Raw genomic sequence first — 23,375 nt, 5'->3', positions numbered from 1 at the left:
CGGCCCAGGAGACGAGAACACAAACACGCCTTGTTTGTCCCCAAACCAAGGGCAGGGCAATAAATACCAGCGGCAACACCAGGCACGGGGCACCAGAGAGACACCGTGAGAAAGCCGGCTGCAAGCCAGGAGTCCTGCTCTAACCACTGGACCCCACTGCCCTCCCAGAGATGGGAGAGAACCCAGGAGTCCTGGCTCCCAGCCCCCCTGCACTAGCCACTAGACCCCACTCCCCTCCCAGAGCCAGGGAGAGAACCCAGGAGTCCTGGCTCAGAGCCCCCCCACGCTAGCAACTAGACCCCACTCCCATCCCATAGCTGGGGAGAGAATCCAGGAGTCCTGGCTCCCAGCCCCCCTGCTCTAACCACTTGACCCCACTCCCCTCCCAAAGCCAGGAGGGAACCCAGGAGTCCTGTTTCCCAACCCCCTGCTCTAACCACTAGACCCCACTCCCCTCCCAGAGCTGGGGAGAGAACCCAGGAGTCCTGACAGCCAGTTTGCTGCACTCACCATGAGACAACACCTCCCTCGCTGAGGGCATCCGGATGCCACAGGCAGTGCTCTAACCACTCGACCGCAGCACCTCACTCCTCGACAAGGCCTCAGTGGCGCTGGGAGGTCATTGTAGCTAGGGCAGAACGGACTCCAGCCCCTCTGGCTGGGGGCGGTTGAGCAGAAAGCACCAGGACCAAGACTGAGGGCTCCCTGGGATCTCTGCCCCAAGGGGGATGTTCTGATTCCCGCGGCAGCGTCTCTGGACGGCAGGGCAGAGCTTTGCACGAAGCACTTTTCCTTTCCGCTGCTGTGAGCGACCCTCCGAGGATTCCTGTAACTGACAGAGACGGGGTGCAGGGGTGCAGGGGTGATCAGCTCTTTTTCCAGCTGCCTGGGGGGATTTTGCCAGCCTGTGTGTCAGTTTCACTGCTGCCCCCGCTGTTTTGTGTGGGTCTTTCAGGCAGCAGTGGGGGTGGAGGGGGGGGGGGGGAACTGATTTGAAAAAGGAAGCCGGAGGTGTAAAAGCACCAGACTTGGCAGGGGTGGGGGGAGGCTCGAGAGTGAAATGTGGAACATTACATGGACTCGATTTCCAGCTGCCGGCTTCGCCCTTGGCAGCTCTCGGACGCAGGGGGAAGGAATCCCTGCAGGGCTCACGTGCTGCGCCGAGCACAGCAGGGCCCTGCTCCGTGGCTGGGGGGGGGTCAGCGGGCTGCACCTGGTCAGTGGTAATACCAGGAAGAGGCCCACAGAGAATCGCTCATGCAGTGTTGTTCACGGGAAGGTGTCAAAGCTCCCACGCCGGCGCCATGAGCAACGTGTCCGTTTTACGCTTGGAGAAACTGAGGCCTTTACCACCGGGCCATGTGGCAAGTCAGTCACAGAGCTGAGAGCAGAGTCCTGACCCACGGCCTCCTCCTCTAGCCACGACCCCACAGTCGTCCCAGGGCTGGGAATGGAACCCAGGAATCCTGGCTCCCAGCGCCCCCCCCATACCACCCCATCTAACCTCTTTTCAAAACCAGCCGGGTGAATGTAAAGTAACTGGAATATGCTCCCTGCGGAAGGTCTCTGGTAAGGGATCGTTACAGAGCTCATCATGTCCCGAGTGTGGGCAGCCTGTTTGTGTGAACGGACCAGTCTTGTACCTGGAACTAGGAATATGAAATAGACCCGAGGCCTATTGTAATTATGCAAAGTGGAGCCACTAATGGTGGCTTGGAATCCTGATGGCCCCCACAGGACAACTGGGTGTAAATGGCTGTTTACTCGCAACCCTTCCTGGGAATCAGGCCAGAAGAATGGAGGCCGGGGGGGGGGGGTCCCACAGGACATGTGACCATGTCACCTGGTGCTGGAATCCATCTTAAACCTGGGGCTTTTCCATTGAGAAGGGGGGGGGGACCCTGAGAGACAAAGGATTCCCACCTTGGGCCAAAGGTATATGGGGGGGGGTGGAGCAGGACAACGGGGGCTGCAGTCATGAGAACCCCCCTAGGCACCACCTGAGCTGGGCTAACACGGGCTGTACTGGGGAAAGGATCGGGCCAGGTTAGGGAGGAGGCTGGGCTGTGAAAGACGCCGACTGGAGCATCTCTGAGGGGGAGAATTACCTGGATTCAGTTTCTTACTGTATTAGGCTGAGACTTGTGTGTTTTGTTTTATTTTGCTGGTAACTTACTTTGTTCTGTCTGTTATTACTTGGAACCACTTGAATCCTACTGCTTATACTTCATAAAATCACTTCTGTTTATTAATTAACCCAGAGTACGTGATTAATTCCTGGGGGAGCAAACAGCTGTGCGTATCTCTCTACCAGTGGTATAGAGGCCGGACAGTTTACGAGTTTACCCTGTATGAGCTTTATACTGAGTAAAACGGATTTATTTGGGGTTTGGATCCCGTTGGGAGCTGGGTGTCTGGGTGCTGGAGACAGGAGCACTTCTTACGCTGTTTTCTGTTAAGTCTGCAGCTTGTGGGGGGCATGCGCCAGACCCTGGGTCTGGGTTGCAGCAGGCTGGCGTGTCTGGCTCAACCAGGCAGGGTTCCGGAGTCCCAGGCTGGCCGGGAAAACGGGCTCAGAGGTAATTCCAGCACATCAGGTGACAGTCCCAAGGGAGTTTCTGTGACCGAACCATCACACTCCCCATGAACGCCAGCCCCAGACTCTGGACACTCCCCCCACCACACAGGAGAAGCAAGTGGCGCTGTTTTAGGCTGAACCTGGCCCCTCCCTTCCCAAGGAAAATCCATCCCAACGCAAGTATCTCTGCACCAGCAGCCAGCCAGTGATGGCTACGGGCCTGGGGTTCACTTCCCAGCAGCTGCTGAGGAAAGGGAGACACCCAGGCAGGCGCCGGTCGGGCTGAGGACTGAATCGCCCAGCCCACGTGGCAGCCAGCACCAGGTGTGGCCTCTTACCCGACAGCCCAGTGACACCGCGGCTTCCTCCAGTAGCTGGCAGAGGGACGGGGGGAGAGGGAGACGGGCGGTGACTCACGCTGGGCTGCGGATGCCCTCCAGGTGTTACTGCATTGGGTAATGAGAGCTGCAAGGGGCACGTTAGTCACCAAGCAATGGGGCAGGCGTCAGAGGGGACACGGCCACACCGAGATGAACGCCGCCCAGCAGGCCCCTTGCTCAGCGGCCTGCGTCAGCACTTCCACCCATGGCGTCGGCACACGCTAGCCTGGTCCTGACCCCCACCCCTACAGGCGCGGCGCAAGACGTCATCGCTTCCTCCTCGTTTGAGTGGCCAGGCGGGTGGGGGCTTGGCAGTGAGCCGGTCCCCACCCTCGCCAGCGGCCTGGGTCATCAGCAAATGTGGCCAGAGGCTCTGTCCTGATGCAATTTCCATGCCCCAATTCTGGGCACACTGATGTTGGTTTTTTAAATCTCTCTTGTCAGGAAGAGCCGGGCCCTGGCCAGGACTTCCTCCCACAAAGTCCCTCATGTTGCGGTTCTGAAACCAGGGCAGCAGGAGCCAGGAAATGTGAAGTTCCAGGTGATGGCTGCAGTCAGCTGCTTCTGTCACCGACCTGGGCCTTCCCCACACGTGGTTTGTGTCCCAGGCCAGCGGCGAGGGGAGAAGGGGTTAGGCTGGCTTTTTAATGATTGAGGCCTGGCGACGTCGCCCAGGGCTGTGAGAGATCCATGCCCGTGAGCCGACCCAGCATAGACACAGTGAGGTCGATGGAAGATTCTTCCATAAACCAGCTCCTGTTTCTCGAAAAAGCCCTACTGGGATGGGAGGAAGCAGCCACACCGGGGGCTACCCCTGTCTCCAACATCCAGGCTTCAGAGAGACACCCAGCCAGCCGGCCAGTCAGACAACCCTGGGATCTTCCGATCAGAACGCAGCCTCTGGCCAGGGTCATTTACACAGTACAACCTGCGTGTGTCGAAACGCCCTTCGTGTCTCACATGGGATGCCATAAGCTGCAGAAACTCACGTCCGATCGTTTAAAAACCTGCTGTCGTCTCAGGTAAAGGCAGAGCTTCCTAGAACGAGAGCGGAGGGGAAATCCCGCCAGATGTTTTTCTGGCCCAGGTGTATTTTATTTTGTGCACTTACATTACCCGAGGAAGAGTGGCACTTATGGTTAGTCACTTGCCCGGGTTTGTCTGGGGCTTTCGTGGCAGGAACCGGTAGTGCGTCATTAAAAACAGCCCACAAGTGTCATGGGCAAACCACAGAAACTGGCCAGGGGCTTGGAGCCTATTTGTAACTCTTGTTTGTGTTAGTTTTAGACTGACCCTGGCCCGTTTAAAGGCCAGAAGGCAGGAGAGGATCGGGGCCGGGGAAGCCCGGAGACTGTTTTGCTGAGCTGGTGACAGGAAAATGGGGCAGAACAAAGTAAAATGCAGAGGGTGCCAGGGGGTGGAGAGCGCTCGGTACCACCGGGAGACCGGACACTGGTTGGGTCCAGTCCTGCCGGCAGCACGGCGCGTTCTGTGCCCGGCACTGCTGCTCGGCACGCGCCGGCCTGTGGCCCGGGACATACCCACGTCCAGGAAACGCCGTCCCGAGAGGTTACGCAATGGCCCTTTGCCTCATCACACCCAGTGCTGAGGCCCGGGCGTCGCTCCTGTCCCTGGCCTCGCCCCCGTGACAGAGCAGGAAACTGACGCAAAGAGAGGGGACAAGGACTTGCCCATGGGCAAACAGGGAGTCAGTGGCAGAGCCAGGAACCCAGGGGTTCTGGCGCCCAGCCCCCTCCTGCTCTTACTACTGGATCCCGCTCCCCTGCCAGAGCTGGAAGAGAACCCAGGAGTCCTGGCTCCCAGCCCCCACGCCTTCCCCCTGCCCTTGAGCCCACTCTGGAGCAGAGAAATGGAAATTGACTTGGCTGGGATTTTCCTCGGCTGCAGCAGGGACCTGTCGTGTTCCTGGTTCTCTGCCGGCACCAGCCCGGTGTTTGGCTTCTCCTTGGACCAGAGCAAGCCGCTGGCTCCCAGCCCCCTGCCATGGTGGATCAGACCCCAGACTCGGCTCGGCCAGTATCCCCTGCCCATCGCTTCAGAGCAAAGAGATGGAGGCATCTAGCCGGGAATCACCCAGCCCAGCCCACACCGCTGGCCCCATCAGGACTGTCCTCCTTTCCGCCTTCCCACCAACCCGGCTTTCGCTTGCTTCTCACTCGTGTGTCATTTCCCTGCAGGGCCCGCCAGGTCGGGCCAGCCCAGGGCTGGCACTGGGGGATCTGAGCCCCTCAAGGGTGAGCGGATGGAGTCAGCCCAGGTCAGTGCTACATCCGGCCTGTGCTGGGGTGGGGGGGGTGGGGGGCAGAGATGGGTCATGACCCTGGCTGCTTGGGAAAAATGATCAAGGTTGAAGGGACTGAAAGGGGGATGCAGGCCAGGGGCACCACACAGGCGGATACACACACAACATACAGACACAGAGCTCACACAAACACAGGCAGACACAACATAGAGACACGCAACACAGACACAGAGACAACACACACAGATAACACATGCACAGAGACAACACAGAGACAGAGACAACACAGAGACATGCAGATACACAACCCAGACACAGAGACAACACCCAGAGATCACACAAACACAGAGACAGAGATGACACCCATATGTAACACACAAACACAGACAGACACAAAGACAACATACTGATAACACAAACACAGACACAATATACAGAGACAAGGACAACGCACAGAGACAACACAGAGACATGCAGATACACAGCCCAGACACAGAGACAACACCCAGAGATCACACAAACACAGAGACAGATGACACCCATATGTAACACACAAACACAGACAGACACAAAGACAACATACTGATAACACAAACACAGACACAATATACATAGACAAGGACAACGCACAGAGACAACACAGAGACATGCAGATACACAGCCCAGACACAGAGACAACACCCAGAGATCACACAAACACAGAGACAGAGGTGACACCCAGATGTAACACACAAACACAGATAGACACAAAGACAACATACTGATAACACAAACACAGACACAATATACAGAGATGAGGACAATGCACAGAGACAACACAGAGACATGCAGATACACAGCCCAGACACAGAGACAACACGAACACAGACACACGCAGACGCAGAGATGACACACAGACACAACGCACAAACACAGACACCACACACAGACATCATGCACACCCGGAGACATAAAGACAACCCTTGCGCACACACACAACCTGCACACAAAGACCGATATCCGATATCCCCGCTAGCCCAGCCAAGAGACCAGCCACAACAAATGAGAGCAGCTGGGTGGGTCCTAACAAACCCCAGGGGGTGTGTGTGTGAGATGGCAAACCAGGCCACAGCCCTGAAGCTACAACAAAGCTCCCCCCAGCCCGCAGATCATGGTGGGATGAAATTGCTGCACCATCAATCTCCCAACGCCTCGGGATAAGTGCACCCCGGCACAGCGGGGCTGACGTCACTTACGCCCTGGTCTTTGCAGCATCCCCATCCCCGAGGGCTCGAAACTCATGTGCCCAAAATCCCAAGATTCTGTTTAAAATCCCGAGATTTCGTTTCATGAAGCACACGCCCCAGATCCTGAGGGGTTTTCACCAGGCGTCAGGCTCCCCAGTCTCCTGAGATGGGCTTTCCAATCCCCACTGTTATTATGGGAGGGGTCCTGTTGATTTGCCTGCTGGTTTCCCAGCCTCTGCTTACCACTCAAGTCCCGTTTCAAAGCCCTTTCCTGCAGCCGCCTGCGAGAAACAGGCTGGACTCCTGATCCTGCTGAAATCAGTGGCAAACTCCCGCTGCTTTCAAAGGGACAGGTTTTAACCCTTCCCGAATGGAGATTCTCACATAACCCCTGACTACAGACTATGAGGCTTGTGACAAAATCCCGGGAGTTGGCCACACCGCCTGATTCGTTGACAGCCAGCTCCTGCAGTTTTGACACAAGTCTTCTGCTATTTGGGGTCTCTCGTAAAGCCCCAGCGCCTGAAGTCACGGGGCAATCCCTAAGACTCTAGGCTTTAATTGTTATTTTTGATCAAAAGGAAGTTGCTAGCCCTGGTGGGCTTGGAGAACAGCTTGTAAACATGAAGCGCCTGCAGGCTGCAGGCTCCGAAACCAGAACCACAAATAAGATTCCAAAATATATTATTAAAAACAAAAATCTCATGATTGTTGTGTGTCATGCAGTTCTTGGGATGTCTCCTGGGTTCTGTCCCCAGCTCTGGGAGGGGAGTGGGATCTAGTGGTTAGAGCAGGGGGGCTGGGAGCCAGGACTCCTGGGTCCTGTCCCTAGCTCTGGTTGGGGAGTGTCCCTGGTTCTGTCCAACGGCCTTAGTTTTCATTAGGAGGAAAGGTTGTGAGAGGGGTAATTATGTTCTAATTCCACACATCTGGACTGAAAGGAGTGAATAAATCAGGGTCTTTGCCTCAGATTTGAGTCCAGCTGTTCTTCCTTGTGCAGGTCCCATAACTCTGGTGTCATCTCTCACACACACACAGAGCAGGGCTCAGCCCCTCCAGGACGGGGCAGCAGGGACACACACACACACACAGACACACTCTGTACTAAGTTGCTTCTTTTAACCAAACTGAATTCAGCTCGAAGCCAGGGTCTCCATTCCCGCCCCAGAGGCTTGCCTGGCCTCACTGTGTCTCGCACAAGGGTGATTGGAGATTGTCTTGTCTCTCCTTGGGTCCTTGACTTGTTTGAGGTCCTCAGATGAGACAGGTGGCACTGTCTGTGTGTGTCCCTTGTCCCCACCCCGTGTGTGTATGTGTGTGTGTCTGTCCCTGCTGCCCCCTGCTGAAGGGGCTGAGCCCTGCTCGGTGTGTGCGTGGTGGGGTGTGTGGGTCTGTCCCTGCCTCCCCCTGCTCTGTGTGTTTGTGTTGCAATCCTAAATGCTCATCTGTGAACATAAGAATGTCCGTGCCTGGTCAGACCAAAGGTCCATCTAGCCCGGTGTCCTGTCTGCTGGCTGTGGCTAATGTCAGGCACCCCAGAGGGAATGAACAGAACAGGGAATCATCAAGTGATCCATTCCCTGTCCCCATTCCCAGCTTCTGGCAAACAGAGGCCAGAGACGCCATTCCTGCCCATCCTGGCTAATAGCCATTGATGGATCTTTTCTAGTGTCATAAGTCCCGTACTGCTAATAGCTAATGGGGATTCTCCTTTTGCTCAGGTGGCCAGGGGATGGGGATGGACTTTGGGGCGGGGTTCTCATCTCCTTGGAGTCCTCCCTGCCCTGGAGTTTGGAGCAGCCTTCATGTGTGGCCCAGTGACAACATGGCCCCAGTTTTGTTGTGGCGTAAGGCACAGACTCTGCAAAAGTCACATGTGCAAGGAGCTGGTGCCCAGGAGGCCTTTGTCTCTTGGGGGCAGAGCTGGGGTCTCCCCAACTCACCCTTTCACGCCCAGGTGCCCGGACAAGAGTATTGTAGTTTTTAAGCTTTCAGCTCAAACCGTGCTGGGGGGAGGGAGGGGAAGGCACCCCAGGGACGGGGTCAGCCGCATCCCAGCTCTGCACAGGCCTGAATCCAGTCACTGGCCCCGGGGCTGACCAGGACCCATGGGCAGCATCATGGCGTGAACAAGGAGCTGGACAAGTGTGCAATAGGCCAGTGAGTGTGCAATGACCTGGGGAGTGTGTGACTAGTGTGCAATGAACCAGCAAGTGTGCAATGAACTGAGGAGTGTGTGATTAGTGTGTCATAGTGTGCAATGACCTGGGGAGTGTGTGACTAGTGTGCAATGAACCAGCAAGTGTGCAATGAACTGAGTGTGTGATTAGTGTGTCATAGTGTGCAATGGGCCAGTGAGCATGCAATGAACTGGGGAGTGTGCAATTACTGTGCAATGAACCAGTGAGTGTGCGATTAGTGTGTCCCAGAATCTCAGGGTTGGAAGGGACCTCAGGAGGGCATCTAGCCCCACCCCCGGCTCACAGCAACACCAATCCCCAGACAGATTTTCACCCCCTAAGTGGCCGCCTCAAGGATTGAACTCGCCCCCCCGGGGGGGTTAGCAGGCCACTGCTCGAGCCCCTGAGCCACCCCCCCTTCCACCCTGCAATGACCACGCCCTGTTGCACTGAGCGTGGAGTGTGTGACGAGTGTGCAACGAGAGTGCAAAGGGTCTCCGAGTGTGCACACGCGCGTGCATTGCCCCCCCAGCACACGTGAGCGCTCCCAGACCCCAGCAGGAGGCGGGGCCTCGTCCCCTTCTCGCTCCTCCCATTGGCTGTCCGTGCCGGCAGTCACGCGGGGCAGGGCTCTGATTGGCTCCTCTCGACAGGAGGGGGGCGGGGCCCCACTGAACCTGGAAGCGGAGGCTGCTGCAGGAGGCGGCCCGCGGCGGCGGACCCGGGTGAGAACCAGGAGCGACCCCCGCGGGGGCCGCGGGTGGGGGAGAGGCTAGTCCCGTGAGGCCGGTCCCGGGGGGAGGGGCCGGTCCCGCTCCCGCTCCCGCTCCCGGAGGGGCCTTGGGGGAGGGGCCGGTCCCGGGGGCCGTGGGGGAGGGGCCGGCCCGGGGTGGGGGAGGGGCCGTGGGGGAGGGGTGCTAGGCAGGGCCAGTGACTTTTGCCCCCCCCCAGGTGCAGCATGTGGCCGGAGCTGCGGGGGGTGCTGCGAGGCGCCGTGGGTGAGGTGCTGGGGGGGGCCCCGGCCCCAGCCCCACGCAGGGTGAGTGACCCCAGCCGGGTGGGTGCAGCACACGCGGGGTCAGGGACTGCGGGGCCCTCCGGCCTGTCAGCACATGCAGCCCCCGGCCCCCGTCTATCCGGCCCCCCGTCCCATCTCCTTCCCTCCCACCCCATCCCTCTCTCCAGCCCCCCGCCCGTCCGTCACCATCCTTCCCTGACCCCCCCACACCTGCACCCGTCCGTCCTTCTGCGCCTCCCGTCTCCATCCGTCCCAGCCCCATCGCGTCCCAATTCAACCGCCTGTCCCCTCCATCTCTCCCTTCCAATATGTGTCCATCCATTTACAGCACGTCCGCCCAGCTCCCTCTCTCCTCTGCGGCCCGTGTCTGTTGCACCCGTCCGCCCCGTCTCCATCCATCCTCCCATCCGTCCCTCTCCTCCCGGTGTGTATCCATTCGTCCGCCCCGTCTCCAGCCGTCCATCCTCCCATCCATCCCTCTCCTCCCGGTGTGTATCCATTCGTCCGCCCCGTCTCCAGCCGTCCATCCTCCCATCCGACCCTCTCCTCCCGGTGTGTATCCATTCGTCCGCCCCGTCTCCATCCATCCTCCCATCCGTCCCTCTCCTCCCGGTGTGTATCCATTCGTCCGCCCCGTCTCCAGCCCTCCATCCTCCCATCCGTCCCTCTCCTCCCGGTGTGTATCCATTCGTCCGCCCCGTCTCCAGCCCTCCATCCTCCCATCCGTCCCTCTCCTCCCGGTGTGTATCCATTCGTCCGCCCCGTCTCCATCCGTCCATCCATCCTCCCATCCGTCCCTCTCCTCCCGGTGTGTATCCATTCGTCCGCCCCGTCTCCAGCCATCCATCCTCCCATCCGTCCCTCTCCTCCCGGTGTGTATCCATTCGTCCGCCCCGTCTCCAGCCGTCCATCCTCCCATCCGGCCCTCTCCTCCCGGTGTGTATCCATTCGTCCGCCCCGTCTCCAGCCGTCCATCCTCCCATCCGTCCCTCTCCTCCCGGTGTGTATCCATTCGTCCGCCCCGTCTCCAGCCGTCCATCCTCCCATCCGGCCCTCTCCTCCCGGTGTGTATCCATTCGTCCGCCCCGTCTCCAGCCGTCCATCCTCCCATCCCACCCTCTCCTCCCGGTGTGTATCCATTCGTCCGCCCCGTCTCCAGCCGTCCATCCTCCCATCCGTCCCTCTCCTCCCGGTGTGTATCCATTCGTCCGCCCCGTCTCCATCTGTCCATCCATCCTCCCATCCGACCCTCTCCTCCCGGTGTGTATCCATTCGTCTGCCCCGTCTCCAGCCGTCCATCCTCCCATCCGTCCCTCTCCTCCCGGTGTGTATCCATTCGTCCGCCCCGTCTCCAGCCGTCCATCCTCCCATCCCACCCTCTCCTCCCGCTGTGTATCCATTCGTCCGCCCCGTCTCCAGCCGTCCATCCTCCCATCCGACCCTCTCCTCCCGGTGTGTATCCATTCGTCCGCCCCGTCTCCAGCCATCCATCCTCCCATCCCACCCTCTCCTCCCGCTGTGTATCCATTCGTCCGCCCCGTCTCCAGCCGTCCATCCTCCCATCCGTCCCTCTCCTCCCGGTGTGTATCCATTCGTCCGCCCCGTCTCCAGCCGTCCATCCTCCCATCCGTCCCTCTCCTCCCGGTGTGTATCCATTCGTCTGCCCCATCTCCAGCCGTCCATCCTCCCATCCGTCCCTCTCCTCCCGGTGTGTATCCATTCGTCCGCCCCGTCTCCAGCCGTCCATCCTCCCATCCCACCCTCTCCTCCCGCTGTGTATCCATTCGTCCGCCCCGTCTCCAGCCGTCCATCCTCCCATCCCACCCTCTCCTCCCGGTGTGTATCCATTCGTCCGCCCCGTCTCCAGCCGTCCATCCTCCCATCCGTCCCTCTCCTCCCGGTGTGTATCCATTCGTCCGCCCCGTCTCCATCTGTCCATCCATCCTCCCATCCGACCCTCTCCTCCCGGTGTGTATCCATTCGTCCGCCCCGTCTCCAGCCGTCCATCCTCCCATCCGACCCTCTCCTCCCGGTGTGTATCCATTCGTCCGCCCCGTCTCCAGCCGTCCATCCTCCCATCCGACCCTCTCCTCCCGGTGTGTATCCATTCGTCCGCCCCGTCTCCAGCCGTCCATCCTCCCATCCGGCCCTCTCCTCCCGGTTTGTATCCATTCGTCCGCCCCGTCTCCAGCCGTCCATCCTCCCATCCGTCCCTCTCCTCCCGGTGTGTATCCATTCGTCCGCCCCGTCTCCAGCCGTCCATCCTCCCATCCGTCCCTCTCCTCCCGGTGTGTATCCATTCGTCCGCCCCGTCTCCAGCCGTCCATCCTCCCATCCCACCCTCTCCTCCCGGTGTGTATCCATTCGTCCGCCCCGTCTCCAGCCGTCCACCCTCCCATCCGTCCCTCTCCTCCCGGTGTGTATCCATTCGTCCGCCCCGTCTCCATCTGTCCATCCTCCCATCCGTCCCTCTCCTCCCGGTGTGTATCCATTCGTCCGCCCCGTCTCCAGCCGTCCATCCTCCCATCCATCCCTCTCCTCCCGGTGTGTATCCATTCGTCCGCCCCGTCTCCAGCCCTCCATCCTCCCATCCGTCCCTCTCCTCCCGGTGTGTATCCATTCGTCCGCCTCGTCTCCAGCCCTCCATCCTCCCATCCGACCCTCTCTTCCCGGTGTGTATCCATTCGTCCGCCCCGTCTCCAGCCGTCCATCCTCCCATCCGTCCCTCTCCTCCCGGTGTGTATCCATTCGTCCGCCCCGTCTCCAGCCGTCCATCCTCCCATCCGTCCCTCTCCTCCCGGTGTGTATCCATTCGTCTGCCCCGTCTCCATCTGTCCATCCTCCCATCCGACCCTCTCCTCCCGGTGTGTATCCATTCGTCCGCCCCGTCTCCATCTGTCCATCCATCCTCCCATCCGTCCCTCTCCTCCCGGTGCGTATCCATTCGTCCGCCCCGTCTCCATCCATCCTCCCATCCGTCCCTCTCCTCCCAGTGTGTATCCATTCGTCCGCCCCGTCTCCAGCCGTCCATCCTCCCATCCGACCCTCTCCTCCCGGTGTGTATCCATTCGTCCGCCCCGTCTCCAGCCGTCCATCCTCCCATCCGTCCCTCTCCTCCCGGTGTGTATCCATTCGTCCGCCCCGTCTCCAGCCCTCCATCCTCCCATCCGTCCCTCTCCTCCCGGTGTGTATCCATTCGTCCGCCCCGTCTCCATCTCTCCATCCATGTCTCTCTCTACTGGTACGTCTCTGGCTCTCCGGTCCCGCACTCGGTGCTGTATCCCCTTGGACCCATCCAGACCCCGTGAGGGCTGGCCCAGTAACCACTCCTCCTCCCCGCCCTGGGAGGTGACAGTCCACCAGTGTTTCCACCCCGGACGCCCTCACGCAGGTGCGCTGGGACGCTGGCTCTTCCTGTCGCCCTCCGGGTTTCCGCAAGGGAAAGAGTGGGTGGGTTGGTGCAGACGGTGCCCGTGACCTGCCATGGGGTCATGTGAAGGGAATTCAGGGCAAGCGTCTCTCACACTCGCACACGCTCATACCCGAACGCACACTTGTGCACGGACACACAGACGCACTCCTTGATTCTCCTGTTCCAGGCAGGAGTCCGGGGACCCCAGGAGCTCGTCCCAAGGAAGAGAGGTGGCACATCGGGTTCAAACAGGGCCCCCCAGCAGGCCCCAGACGTGTCTCTGTTAGGGGCACCCCCCACAGCTCCGAGGGCTTCTGGCCAGTCAGCTCCTCCCACCCTGCCCGCGGCACACACCGGCCCCAGGGGCTCTGGGTGCCCCGGTCTCGGCCCCAGCCGGCTTTTCCACCGAGACGCAGCGCTGGGAGCCCTCGCGGCCGACGACATCCGCAGAGCCCGGGAGGCCAGGCGGAAGGTGGGCCCGGAGGAGGCGGCTGGGGCTCCTAGGCAGAAGGTGAGGGGGCGTCAGTGGGAGATGCTGGGGGGACGCAGGCACAGGGTGGGAGTGCTGTCCGGGGAAAGGGGGCTGGGGGGGGGAGTGTCTTTTAATTAGACTCTTGATCCAGGACAGCCAAAAGGGGCTGGGGAAGGGTGTGTGCTTGGGACACCGTAAAGGGGCCTCAGCACGTATTAAAATTCTGGGCATTGTTTCTAAGTATTTGCTGTGTACGGAGCTCTGACTGCAGATCTAGAAGCATGTTATTAGGTGCATTACGGTAGCTTGCGTAGACCCCCACCAAGATCAGGGCCCCTCAGACACAGAGCGAGAACCAGCCCCTGCCCCAAGGAGTGCGCAGATCGACACGGGGTGGGGCGAGAAGGGAAACTGAGGCACAAGGCGGGGCAGGGATGTCCCCAGGGTCACCGGGCAGGGGCAGTGGTGGAGCTGGGAACGGAGCCCCCACGTCACAGACCTGCACTCTCCTCCTCTGGACACGATGCCTCCCTCAGCCCTGCCCCTCTTCTCTTCCCACCAGCTCAGCGAGAGAGCCCGGGAGCGGACGGTGCCTGCGTCGCGCGTCGGTCGGCTCGCCAGCTTCGGAGGTAGAGTCTGCGAGAGCCCAGGGCTGGGGGGGGGGTGTCCCTGTCCCTGCTCTGGGGAGAGAGAGGGGGTGTCTGTCTGTCTGCTTCCCTGCTGCCCCCTTCTGGACGGGCTGGGCCCTGCTCTGTCTGTGCCTGGTGTATCACCAGTAGGTGAGCTCACTAGCACGTGAGTAGCCAGCAAGGGGCTAGCGCGCCCCACCTCTCGGCCTGGCCAACGGCTTGCCCTGTGCGGGGTCCCTGGCCTCGCCCCCTCTGCCCAGCCCCCCAGCAGCAGCCCTCTGACCCATGCCTCTCTCCCCAGGTCTAGCGGTGGGGCTGGGCATCGGGGCCCTGGCAGAGGTGGCCAAGAACTCGCTCAATGGGGAGACGAAGCCGAGGGGTAAGTCGGGGGCTGGCTGCTGCCTGGCTGTCAAAGGGACAGCCCTGGAGACTGGATCCCCGTGGCCCGTACGCCGTTGGGGCAGGGGTCAGAGGGAGGTGCAGGGGGCTGGGTTGCTAGCCCATTGGTCTCCCATAGGGGCCGGTGGTTGCTGAGATGTGGGTGTTAGCCCCCCGAGGAGCCAGCCCTAGGGCCCCCCCACCTCACTCCCTGCCCCCTTTGCGCAGATGGCAACGGCTCCGTCCTGGGCTCCAACCCCTTCCTGTCGGAGGCCAACGCAGCACGGATCGTGGACACGCTGTGCAAGGTGCGGGGCGCTGCCCTGAAGATCGGGCAGATGCTGAGTATCCAAGGTAGGTGCCAGTCCCCGCCCGGCCTCCCCTCAGCCCTGGGGAAGGGCCCATCCTTGGACGGGCCGGGTGTGCACAGAGAGCCCCGCACGCCGGGCACGCAAATGTCACGGGCGGGGTAGTGACGCTCGGGACCCTCTGTGCAGCTCTGGGGCAGGATCGGCCCCCTGAGATCCACCCCATAGCACTCTATGCTGTGTATTCCCTGCCCCCCAGGGCTCATAGGGACAGAGTGACTGACGTAGGGGCCCAGCGTGCAGAGCAGGGGGGTTCGAGCAGGGATGGGGTGCAGGGAGCCGGGGAAGCTCTCGGCTGCCTCTCCCAGGGGCTGAGTCTGGCAGGTGGCAGGGTGTGGGGGGTGCGTCTGGGCCCCAGAGCACCCCGCTGACCAGCCCCCCTCTCCCCGCAGATAACAGCTTCCTCAGTCCCCAGCTGCAGCGGATCTTCGCGCGGGTGCGGCAGAGCGCAGACTTCATGCCGGCCTGGCAGACCAGGGTGAGTGACGGCCACCCCACGGCGTGTGTCCCGGGGGGTCAGGGAGAACCCGGTTGCTCCTGCTGGCGATGGGCCTGAGATCCCCCAGGCCTGTGGAGCCGGTGCCCTAGAGACGTGTCCCCCGGGGCAGGACGCTGGCTGAGCGTGTCTCTCCCCCCGGCGTTTCAGAGGGTGCTGGCAGAGGAGCTGGGTCAGGACTGGCGGGAGAAGGTGGCTTCTTTTGAGGAGACGCCCTTTGCAGCAGCGTCCATCGGCCAGGTGCACCTCGGGGTGCTACGCGACGGGACGGAGGTGGCCATGAAGATCCAGGTGAGCGGCACTTGCCGCCGAGCACCTTGGGTGGCAGCTTCAGGGTAGCTGGGGCCAATTACAGAGGGAGCATGAGGGAGGGGTTAGAACAGGGGGCTGGGAACCAGGACTCCTGGGTTCTGTCCCCAGCTCTCAGAGGGAAGTGGTATCTAGTGGTTAGAGCGGGAGGGGACTGGGAGCCAGGACTCCTGGGTTTGCTCCCTGGCTCTGGGAGGGGAGTGGGGACTAGTGGTTGGGGGGAGGGTGCTGGGAGCCAGAACTCCTGGGTTCTCTCCCTGGCTCTGGGAGGGGAGTAGGGACTAGTGGTTAGAGCGGAGGGGGGGCGGGGCTGGGAGCCAGGACTGCTGGGTTCTAATCCTAGTTCTGTTACTGCCTTGCTCTGTGACCTCAATCAGCTCCCTTCCCTTCTGGGTACCTCATTTTCTCCTCAGCGGGGCAGTGGCCTGGCTGTTCTGGTGGGCGGGGGTGGAGAAGGGCTCCGAGCAGGAGGTGCCTGCCCCCCCCATTCTCCAAGCCAGCTCCTCTCTCTCCCTCCCTCCCTCCCTGCAGTACCCAGGCATAGCCCAGAGCATCCGGAGCGACGTGGAGAACCTGCTGGCGCTGCTGAGGCTCAGCGCAGTGCTCCCGGCAGGTAAGGGGCTGCACTGGGCCCAGGGTGGGGGCTGTGTTACCCAGCGTCTCGCCTGCCCCCTCCTCTGGGTGTGGCTTGCTCTTCTGGGGCCCCCTTCTCTCGGGGGCTGCAGGGGAGATTCCCCCATGACCTCACCCCCCTCTGCCCTCCCCAGGCCTCTTCGCTGACAACACGCTGCGGGTGCTGCAGAGAGAGCTGGAGTGGGAGTGTGACTACCGGCGCGAGGCCGATTGCGCCCGGAGCTTCAGGTACCGACCGGGCCGGGCCCCTGTGTGCTGCGCCCCCGGGGAGGGGCTGTGGGCTGGCAGCAGGGTCCTGGCCCCCCAGCCCTCATTCAGTGCAGCACGCACTGCTCCTGCATGGGGGGTCCACACTCTGTGTCCCAGCACGCACTGCTCCTGCATGGGGGGTCCACACTCTGTGTCCCAGCACGCACTGCTCCTGCACGGGGGGTCCACACTCTGTGTCCCAGCACGCACTGCTCCTGCACGGGGGGTCCACACTCCGTGTCCCAGCACGCACTGCTCCTGCACGGGGGGTCCACACTCCGTGTCCCAGCACGCACTGCTCCTGCATGGGGGGTCCACACTCCGTGTCCCAGCACGCACTGCTCCTGCACGGGGGGTCCACACTCTGTGTCCCAGCATGCACTGCTCCTGCACGGGGGGTCCACACTCTGTGTCCCAGCACGCACTGCTCCTGCATGGGGGATCCACACTCTGTGTCCCAGCACGCACTGCTCCTGCATGGGGGGTCCACACTCTGTGTCCCAGCACGCACTGCTCCTGCATGGGGGGTCCACACTCTGTGTCCCAGCACGCACTGCTCATGCATGGGGGTCCACACTCTGTGTCCCAGCACGCACTGCTCCTGCATGGGGGGTCCACACTCTGTGTCCCAGCACGCACTGCTCCTGCATGGGGGGTCCACACTCTGTGTCCCAGCATGCACTGCTCCTGCATGGGGTCGGGGGAAGGGCTGCACACTCTGTGTCCCAGCATTTACTGCTCCTGCGTTAGCTGGGGGGGGCCCTGAGCACTCCATGTCCCAGCATGCACTGCTCCAACTGAGATAAGCCACCTGTGCGCTACTGCTTGCTCCCCCCTCTCCCAAGCAGGGCTGCCCAGCCCCCTAGAAGCAGTGTCCCACCAGCTCAGACCTGGGTGTGGGGGGCTGGGGGCTCGTGGCTGGCAGAGTGGGGGTAGCCAGCGGCGTCCTGCTGACCTCCAGGCAGCTCCTGGCCGGCGACTCTTTCTTTGAGGTCCCCAGGGTGGTGGGCGAGCTGACGACTCGGCGGGTGCTGACCATGGAGCTGGGGAGCGGCGTCCCCCTGGATCAGTGCCAGGAGCTGCCCCAGGACGTCCGGAATGAGGTGAGGAGATGAGCACGGCAGCTGGGCTGCCCCCCCGGGGCGGTGGGAGCTAGTGGTTAGAGCAGGGGGGCTGGGAGCCTGGTCTCCTGGGTTCTGTCCCTGGCTCTGGGAATGCAGTGGGGTCTAGTGGTTAGAGCAGGGGCTGGGAACCAGGACTCCTGGGTTCTGACTGTCTCTGTGTCTAAGCTGCTGCGTGACCTGGAGCCAGTCCCTGCATCTCTGGATCTGCAGCGTGGGGATTGTGACCCTGTGGGGCAGGGCCTGGCGTGGCAGAGCCCCTATCGAAGCTCCCATACTGCTGCTGAGAAAGCACCTGCGATCTTAGGGGTCCCCATGCACTACGCGCATGCCAGTAACTCCCCTCCCCTCCCCCGCTGCCCCCCCAGATCTGTCTCAACGTCCTACACCTCAGCCTGCGGGAGCTCTTCCACTTCCGCTTCATGCAGACGGACGCCAACTGGGCCAACTTCTTCTACGACGCTGGCAAGCACCAGGTGGGGCCTGGGCCCCTGCGGGGGGCGGCCATGGGCGGCAGGGGGGCATGCTCTGCAGGGGGGCTGCAGGGAGCGGGTGAGCCCATGCCAGCCATCCTGGGGGGAGCCCCCCGCCCCCTTTCCATAGTTCTGCCCCTCACGTTTGCCATCTAGGGCCCCCCCCCGGGGTATGTGTGGGGCGAATCACTGTAATACACGTAGTAATCGCCCCCAACCCAGGGACTACCGGAATACACATAGTAATTGCCCCCCAACCCCCCAGGACCCTGGCCTCTAGGAGCTACCCTAATACATGTAAGAATTGCCCCCCAACCCAGGCTTTTAGGGGCTATTGTAATATACATAGTAATCACCCCCCTGGACCCTGGCCTTTAGAGGCTACCATAATACACGTGGTAGTCTCCTGACCCCTCCCTGGCCTCTAGGGGCACGGCAGCCTGGAGCCCATCCAGGAGCGCGGGGATGGCCAGGCGCCATTCTCCGGCGTGTGCGGGTCGGCTGGGCTGATCGCGATGGGCCCTTTGAAATGTGGGAAGCTGCCAGCCCATTGGCCCTGCCGACTGAAATACAAACAGCTCCCCTGCACTGCGATCCTGCTGTGGGGAGCCCGGGGGCCAGAGCTTCCCACCACACATCCATCGGAGCTGTCTGCCCTCGGGCGCGGGGGTCAGGAGCACCTCAGCTTCTCCTCTGGCACTGCCCAGCCTCCTCCTTTACCCTCAGGCTATTCCCTCGCCTCTCCGCCTCTCCATTTCCCCCTCCGTCCCATGGGGCGTATCGATCCCAGTCTAACCCGTACTCTGCGGCTGAATTATTCATCGGGTCCACTCTCTAGCGAGGAGCTCGCAGATCCGCTCTGTGGCCCAGGCAATAAAAAACACATCAGCTAAAACCCCTTCTGGCCGAGCGCCAGGCAGAGCCCCAGCCACTGGAATGTTCTCAGGGCCCAGCAGCAGCGTGTTCCACAGGTGTGCGGGGTGGGGCCCTGCTCGAAATCAGGCGCTCCTGGCATTTCCTGGGGTGGTGCCCATGCCTGGAGCAGGCCTGAGCTGCAGCCCAGTGCAGGCTCTGAGCCGCTCTGTCGTTCGTTCCAGGTGACCTTGCTGGATTTTGGAGCGAGCCGGGCCTTCAGCAGAGAGTTCACCCATCACTACATCGAGGTATGGGCATGTTTGCCTGCCCGCCCGCCACGCAGGAGCCTGCCTGTCTGTATCAGAGATGTCCCGGCTGTTGCCTCGGAGCCCGTGGGGTTAGGGGCAGTGGGAGCCGGGGGCTAGGGATTCTCTTCCCAGCTCTGCGCAAGTCAGCACCCCGCCCCATGCCTCAGTTTCTCCTCCCACCCTGTGTCTGTTCAGACTGGGAGCCCTTTGCGGCAGGGGCCATCTTTCACGCTCTCTGTAGTGCCTGATGCTAAGGGGCCCTGATCTCGGCCGGGGTCTGGGCAGTGCCTGGCACAACAGGGCCCTGATCTCGGCCGGGGTCTGGGTGTCGCCCGGCCCAACGGGGCCCTGATCTCGGCCAGGGTCTGAGCAGCACCCGGTGCGACAGGGCCCTGATCTCGGCCAGGGTCTGAGCAGCACCCGGTGCAACAGGGCCCTGATCTCGGCCGGGGTCTGGGCAGTGCCTGGCACAACAGGGCCCTGATCTCGGCCGGGGTCTGGGTGTCGCCCAGCCCAACGGGGCCCTGATCTTGGCCGGGGTCTGGGTGTCGCCCAGCCCAACGGGGCCCTGATCTCGGCCAGGGTCTGAGCAGCACCTGGCCCGACAGGGTCCTGATCTCGGTTGGGGTCTGGGCAGCGCCTGGCCCAGTGAGGCCCTGATCTCGGTCAGGGTCTGTGTAACAGAGAACAGCAGCTGGGTCCTGATGTTACACAACTGCATCGTTCCACCTTTTCATCCATGGAGCTAATGGTGCTTTACTTGGGATCGTCGTCCCCCTTTTACAGATGGAAAACTGAGTCATCGGGCGGGGACTTGCCTGAGGCCAGTGGTACAGCTGGGAATAGAACCCAGGACTCCTGAGTCCCAGCAGGAGCCCTGCCCACTGGGCCAGGCTGTCGTCTGGGACGGTGCTGGGTGCCTCAGGGAATTGGGGTTTATGGGCAGCCAGGAATTGGGCACCCTTGGGGCACGTGACCCTTAGATCCTTCTTTGTGTGAGTATTTGTGGGAACTGGAGCCTGAGCAGCCGGGTGCCACCCGGCCTGGATCCTACGTCCCTCTCGCCACCTCCGCAGGACTGGCCCAGGTCGGGGCCGGAGGAGGGGAGACCCACATGGGAAATCCAGCTGGCGGGGGGAACAAGTGTGGCCCTAGGGGGCGCTGTGCTGCAGGGGAGCGCACCCAGGAGGGGGCGCTCTCCCCTGACAGTCGGTGCTGGGCTGACACCCTAGGGGGCGCCGTGCTGCAGGGGAGGGCACCCAGCAGGGGGCACTCTCCCCTGACAGTCGGTGCTGGGCTGACGCCCTAGGGGGCGCTGTGCTGTAGAGGGTGGGGGCCAGCAGGGGGCGCTCTCCCCTGGCAGTCAGTGCTGGCCTGAGGCCCTAGGGGGCGCTGTGCTGCAGGTGGGGGCACCCAGCAGGGGGTGCTCTCCCCTGGCAGTCGGTGCTGGCCTGAGGCCCTAGGGGGCGCTGTGCTGCAGGTGGGGGCACCCAGCAGGGGGTGCTCTCCCCTGACAGTCGGTGCTGGGCTGACGCCCTAGGGGGCGCTGTGCTGTAGAGGGTGGGGGCCAGCAGGGGGAGCTCTCCCCTGACAGTCGGTGCTGGGCTGACGCCCTAGGGGGCGCTGTGCTGTAGAGGGTGGGGGCCAGCAGGGGGAGCTCTCCCCTGGCAGTCAGGGCTGGCCTGAGGCCCTAGGGGGCGCTGTGCTGTAGAGGGTGGGGGCCAGCAGGGGGCGCTCTCCCCTGGCAGTCAGTGCTGGCCTGAGGCCCTAGGGGGCGCTGTGCCGCAGGTGGGGGACCCAGCAGGGGGCGCTCTCCCCTGGCAGTCGGGGCTGGCCTGAAGCCCTAGGGGGCGCTTTGCTGCAGGGGGTGGGGGCCAGCAGGGGGCGCTCTCTCCTGGCAGTCGGGGCTGGCCTGAGGCCCTAGGGGGCGCTTTGCTGCAGGGGGTGGGGGCCAGCAGGGGGTGCTCTCTCCTGGCAGTCGGGGCTGGCCTGAAGCCCTAGGGGGCGCTTTGCTGCAGGGGGTGGGGGCCAGCAGGGGGCGCTCTCTCCTGGCAGTCAGGGCTGGCCTGAAGCCCTATGGGGCGCTGTGCTGCAGGGGATGGGGGCCAGCAGGGGGCGCTCTCCCCTGGCAGTCGGTGCTGGGCTGACGCCCTAGGGGGCGCTGTGCTGTAGAGAGTGGGGGCCAGCAGGGGGCGCTCTCCCCTGGCAGTCGGTGCTGGCCTGAGGCCCTAGGGGGCGCTTTGCTGCAGGGGGTGGGAGCCAGCAGGGGGTGCTCTCCCCTGGCAGTCGGTGCTGGCCTGAGGCCCTAGGGGGCGCTGTGCTGCAGGTGGGGGCACCCAGCAGGGGGTGCTCTCCCCTGGCAGTCGGTGCTGGCCTGAGGCCCTAGGGGGCGCTGTGCTGAAGGTGGGGGGCCCAGCAGGGGGTGCTCTCCCCTGGCAGTCGGTGCTGGCACTAGGGGGTGCCCTGCAGCTTGTCTCACCTGGCCCCTCCCTGCCGCAGGTGGTGAAAGCTGCAGCCGACGGGGACAGGGCCAAGGTGCTCCAGAAATCCAAAGACCTGAAGTTTGTGACGGGCTTTGAGACCAAGGTGAGCGGCCGGGCTGGGTGTGTGCTGGGGGCCGAGCAGAGACCCCAGGCTGGGAGGGTAGGGGCTGTGGGTCGGGAGTGAGCGGTTCTGGGGGTGGGCAGGGCTGGGCTAGCAGGGGCTGTGGGTTGGGGGTGAGGGGCACCAGCAGGGCTGTGGGGGGGAGGGGAGCCCAGGGCCAAGAGAGCAGGGGCTGCGCGTCGGGAGTGAGGGGTACCGGCAGAGCTGGGGGGTTCTGTGCAGGGGCTTCGCTGTTTCAGTCACTGCCTCCCTCCCCCAGCGCTAACTCCCTCCTTTCTCCCCCCGTGCCCAGGAATTCGAGGAGGCGCATGTGGACACGGTGATGATCCTGGGGGAGCCTTTCTCCACCCCGGGACTCTTTGACTTCGCCGCCCAGAGCACCACGCGGCGGGTGCAGGCCCTGATCCCCGTCATGCTGCGCCACCGGCTCACACCACCCCCCGAGGAGAGCTACGCCCTGCACCGCAAGCTGGCCGGCTGCTTCCTGCTCTGTGCCCACCTGCGCGCCTGCATCCCCTGCCACGGCCTCTTCCAGGAGCTCTACGGGCAGTACTGGGCCCGTGAGCGGGGAGCCTAGCATCGGGGCGGAGCCTGGGACCCCAAACCGGACTTCCCTGCACCCAGCGCCTGGCTGATCTGCAGCCCCGAGTGACCGGAGCCCTCCCTGCCATGGGCTGGGAACTCAGCCGAGCTCTGGGGGCTGTCTGTGCCCGCGGCCCTGCCAGGCCCTGCCCGCAAGCGTCGCTGTCCTGCGCATTAAATCCTGGCAGCTGGGCTGGGCCTTGTCCATTTCTTCTCCCGACACTCCCTCCTCCCTGAGTCAGAGGTCCCAATTCCACGTGACCCCCCTTCCGCCTGCTACTGCTGCCCCCGCACAGAGGGCTGTGGGGGGCAGGGGCTGGCCCAGCTGGTTGCGGGGCACTGGGGGGACAGAGTCCTGTGGCCCCAACTGGTTCCTGTAGAGCCAGGCAAAGACATAAACGCGATGCCCAGTTTAGGGTCCCCCCTGCGTTGGGCCCCCGTCTTTGCAGCCCCTCCCACCCCCAGCTCTGCACCATCCCAGTGTCCCAGATTCCGGCCCCGTGATGGCAGCAGGCGCTTCTGGTCTCTTTCCAAGGCTTTGATCTCCCGTCTTCAGCCCCCACCCGCCAGGCGCACAGGACTGGGGCCAATCCAGCCCCAGGGCAAGGAGCAAACGGGACCCGGCTGGCTGCCCAGCGCCCCAGCTAGCGCCTGCCAGCACCGCGAGGGAGCCGATTCTGGGAACTGCCGAATCCCCGGGGAGCCCAGCATGCCGGAGACGAGTTCCCGGCCGTGCGTGTCCCCCCCTGCCCCCCGGGAAGCCAGCTCCTGCTGCCATCTCTGCCAACTGCGGGAGCTGGCACTTCGCCCTGCTGGGCCCCAGGCAGAGGCTCCTATGCTA

The 23,375-nt window shown here is 62.8% G+C and overlaps 1 protein-coding gene across 3 annotated transcripts; it reads left to right on the top strand.

The window, feature by feature from the left end:
- Positions 1 to 9,271: 9,271 nt before the first annotated feature.
- COQ8B (coenzyme Q8B) lies at positions 9,272 to 22,726 on the top strand. 3 transcript variants are annotated; one of them, XM_030546709.1, is made up of 15 exons: positions 9,275 to 9,352; positions 9,579 to 9,666; positions 13,245 to 13,568; positions 14,092 to 14,158; positions 14,460 to 14,537; positions 14,765 to 14,890; positions 15,297 to 15,382; positions 15,551 to 15,691; positions 16,241 to 16,322; positions 16,477 to 16,570; positions 17,592 to 17,694; positions 18,081 to 18,188; positions 19,283 to 19,348; positions 21,848 to 21,934; positions 22,245 to 22,726. In XM_030546709.1, exons 2-15 carry the CDS (start codon positions 9,586 to 9,588, stop codon positions 22,527 to 22,529), a joined length of 1,728 nt encoding a protein of 575 aa, XP_030402569.1. In that variant the 5' UTR covers positions 9,275 to 9,352; positions 9,579 to 9,585; the 3' UTR covers positions 22,530 to 22,726. The 3 variants fall into 3 exon arrangements, with proteins under 3 accessions (XP_030402570.1, XP_030402569.1, XP_030402568.1); XM_030546708.1 differs by having other exon boundaries at positions 17,553 to 17,694; XM_030546710.1 differs by lacking the exon at positions 15,551 to 15,691 and having other exon boundaries at positions 9,272 to 9,352; positions 17,553 to 17,694.
- Positions 22,727 to 23,375: the final 649 nt, after the last annotated feature.

Source organism: Gopherus evgoodei, unplaced genomic scaffold, assembly GCF_007399415.2.
Source record: "Gopherus evgoodei ecotype Sinaloan lineage unplaced genomic scaffold, rGopEvg1_v1.p scaffold_48_arrow_ctg1, whole genome shotgun sequence".
Classification (NCBI taxonomy): Eukaryota; Metazoa; Chordata; order Testudines; family Testudinidae; genus Gopherus; species Gopherus evgoodei.
The sequence above is the reverse complement of the archived record's forward strand: the minus strand, read 5'-3'. Positions and strand labels throughout refer to the sequence as shown.

Excerpts from the sequence above, each read along its gene's own strand:
- COQ8B (XM_030546708.1), top strand. The coding sequence starts at position 9,586 with ATGTGGCCGGAGCTGCGGGGGGTGCTGCGAGGCGCCGTGGGTGAGGTG. Across the intron at positions 9,667-13,244 it reads CGGCCCCAGCCCCACGCAGG|GCAGGAGTCCGGGGACCCCA; the intron begins GTGAGTGACCCC and ends CTCCTGTTCCAG. Across the intron at positions 13,569-14,091 it reads CTGGGGCTCCTAGGCAGAAG|CTCAGCGAGAGAGCCCGGGA; the intron begins GTGAGGGGGCGT and ends TCTTCCCACCAG.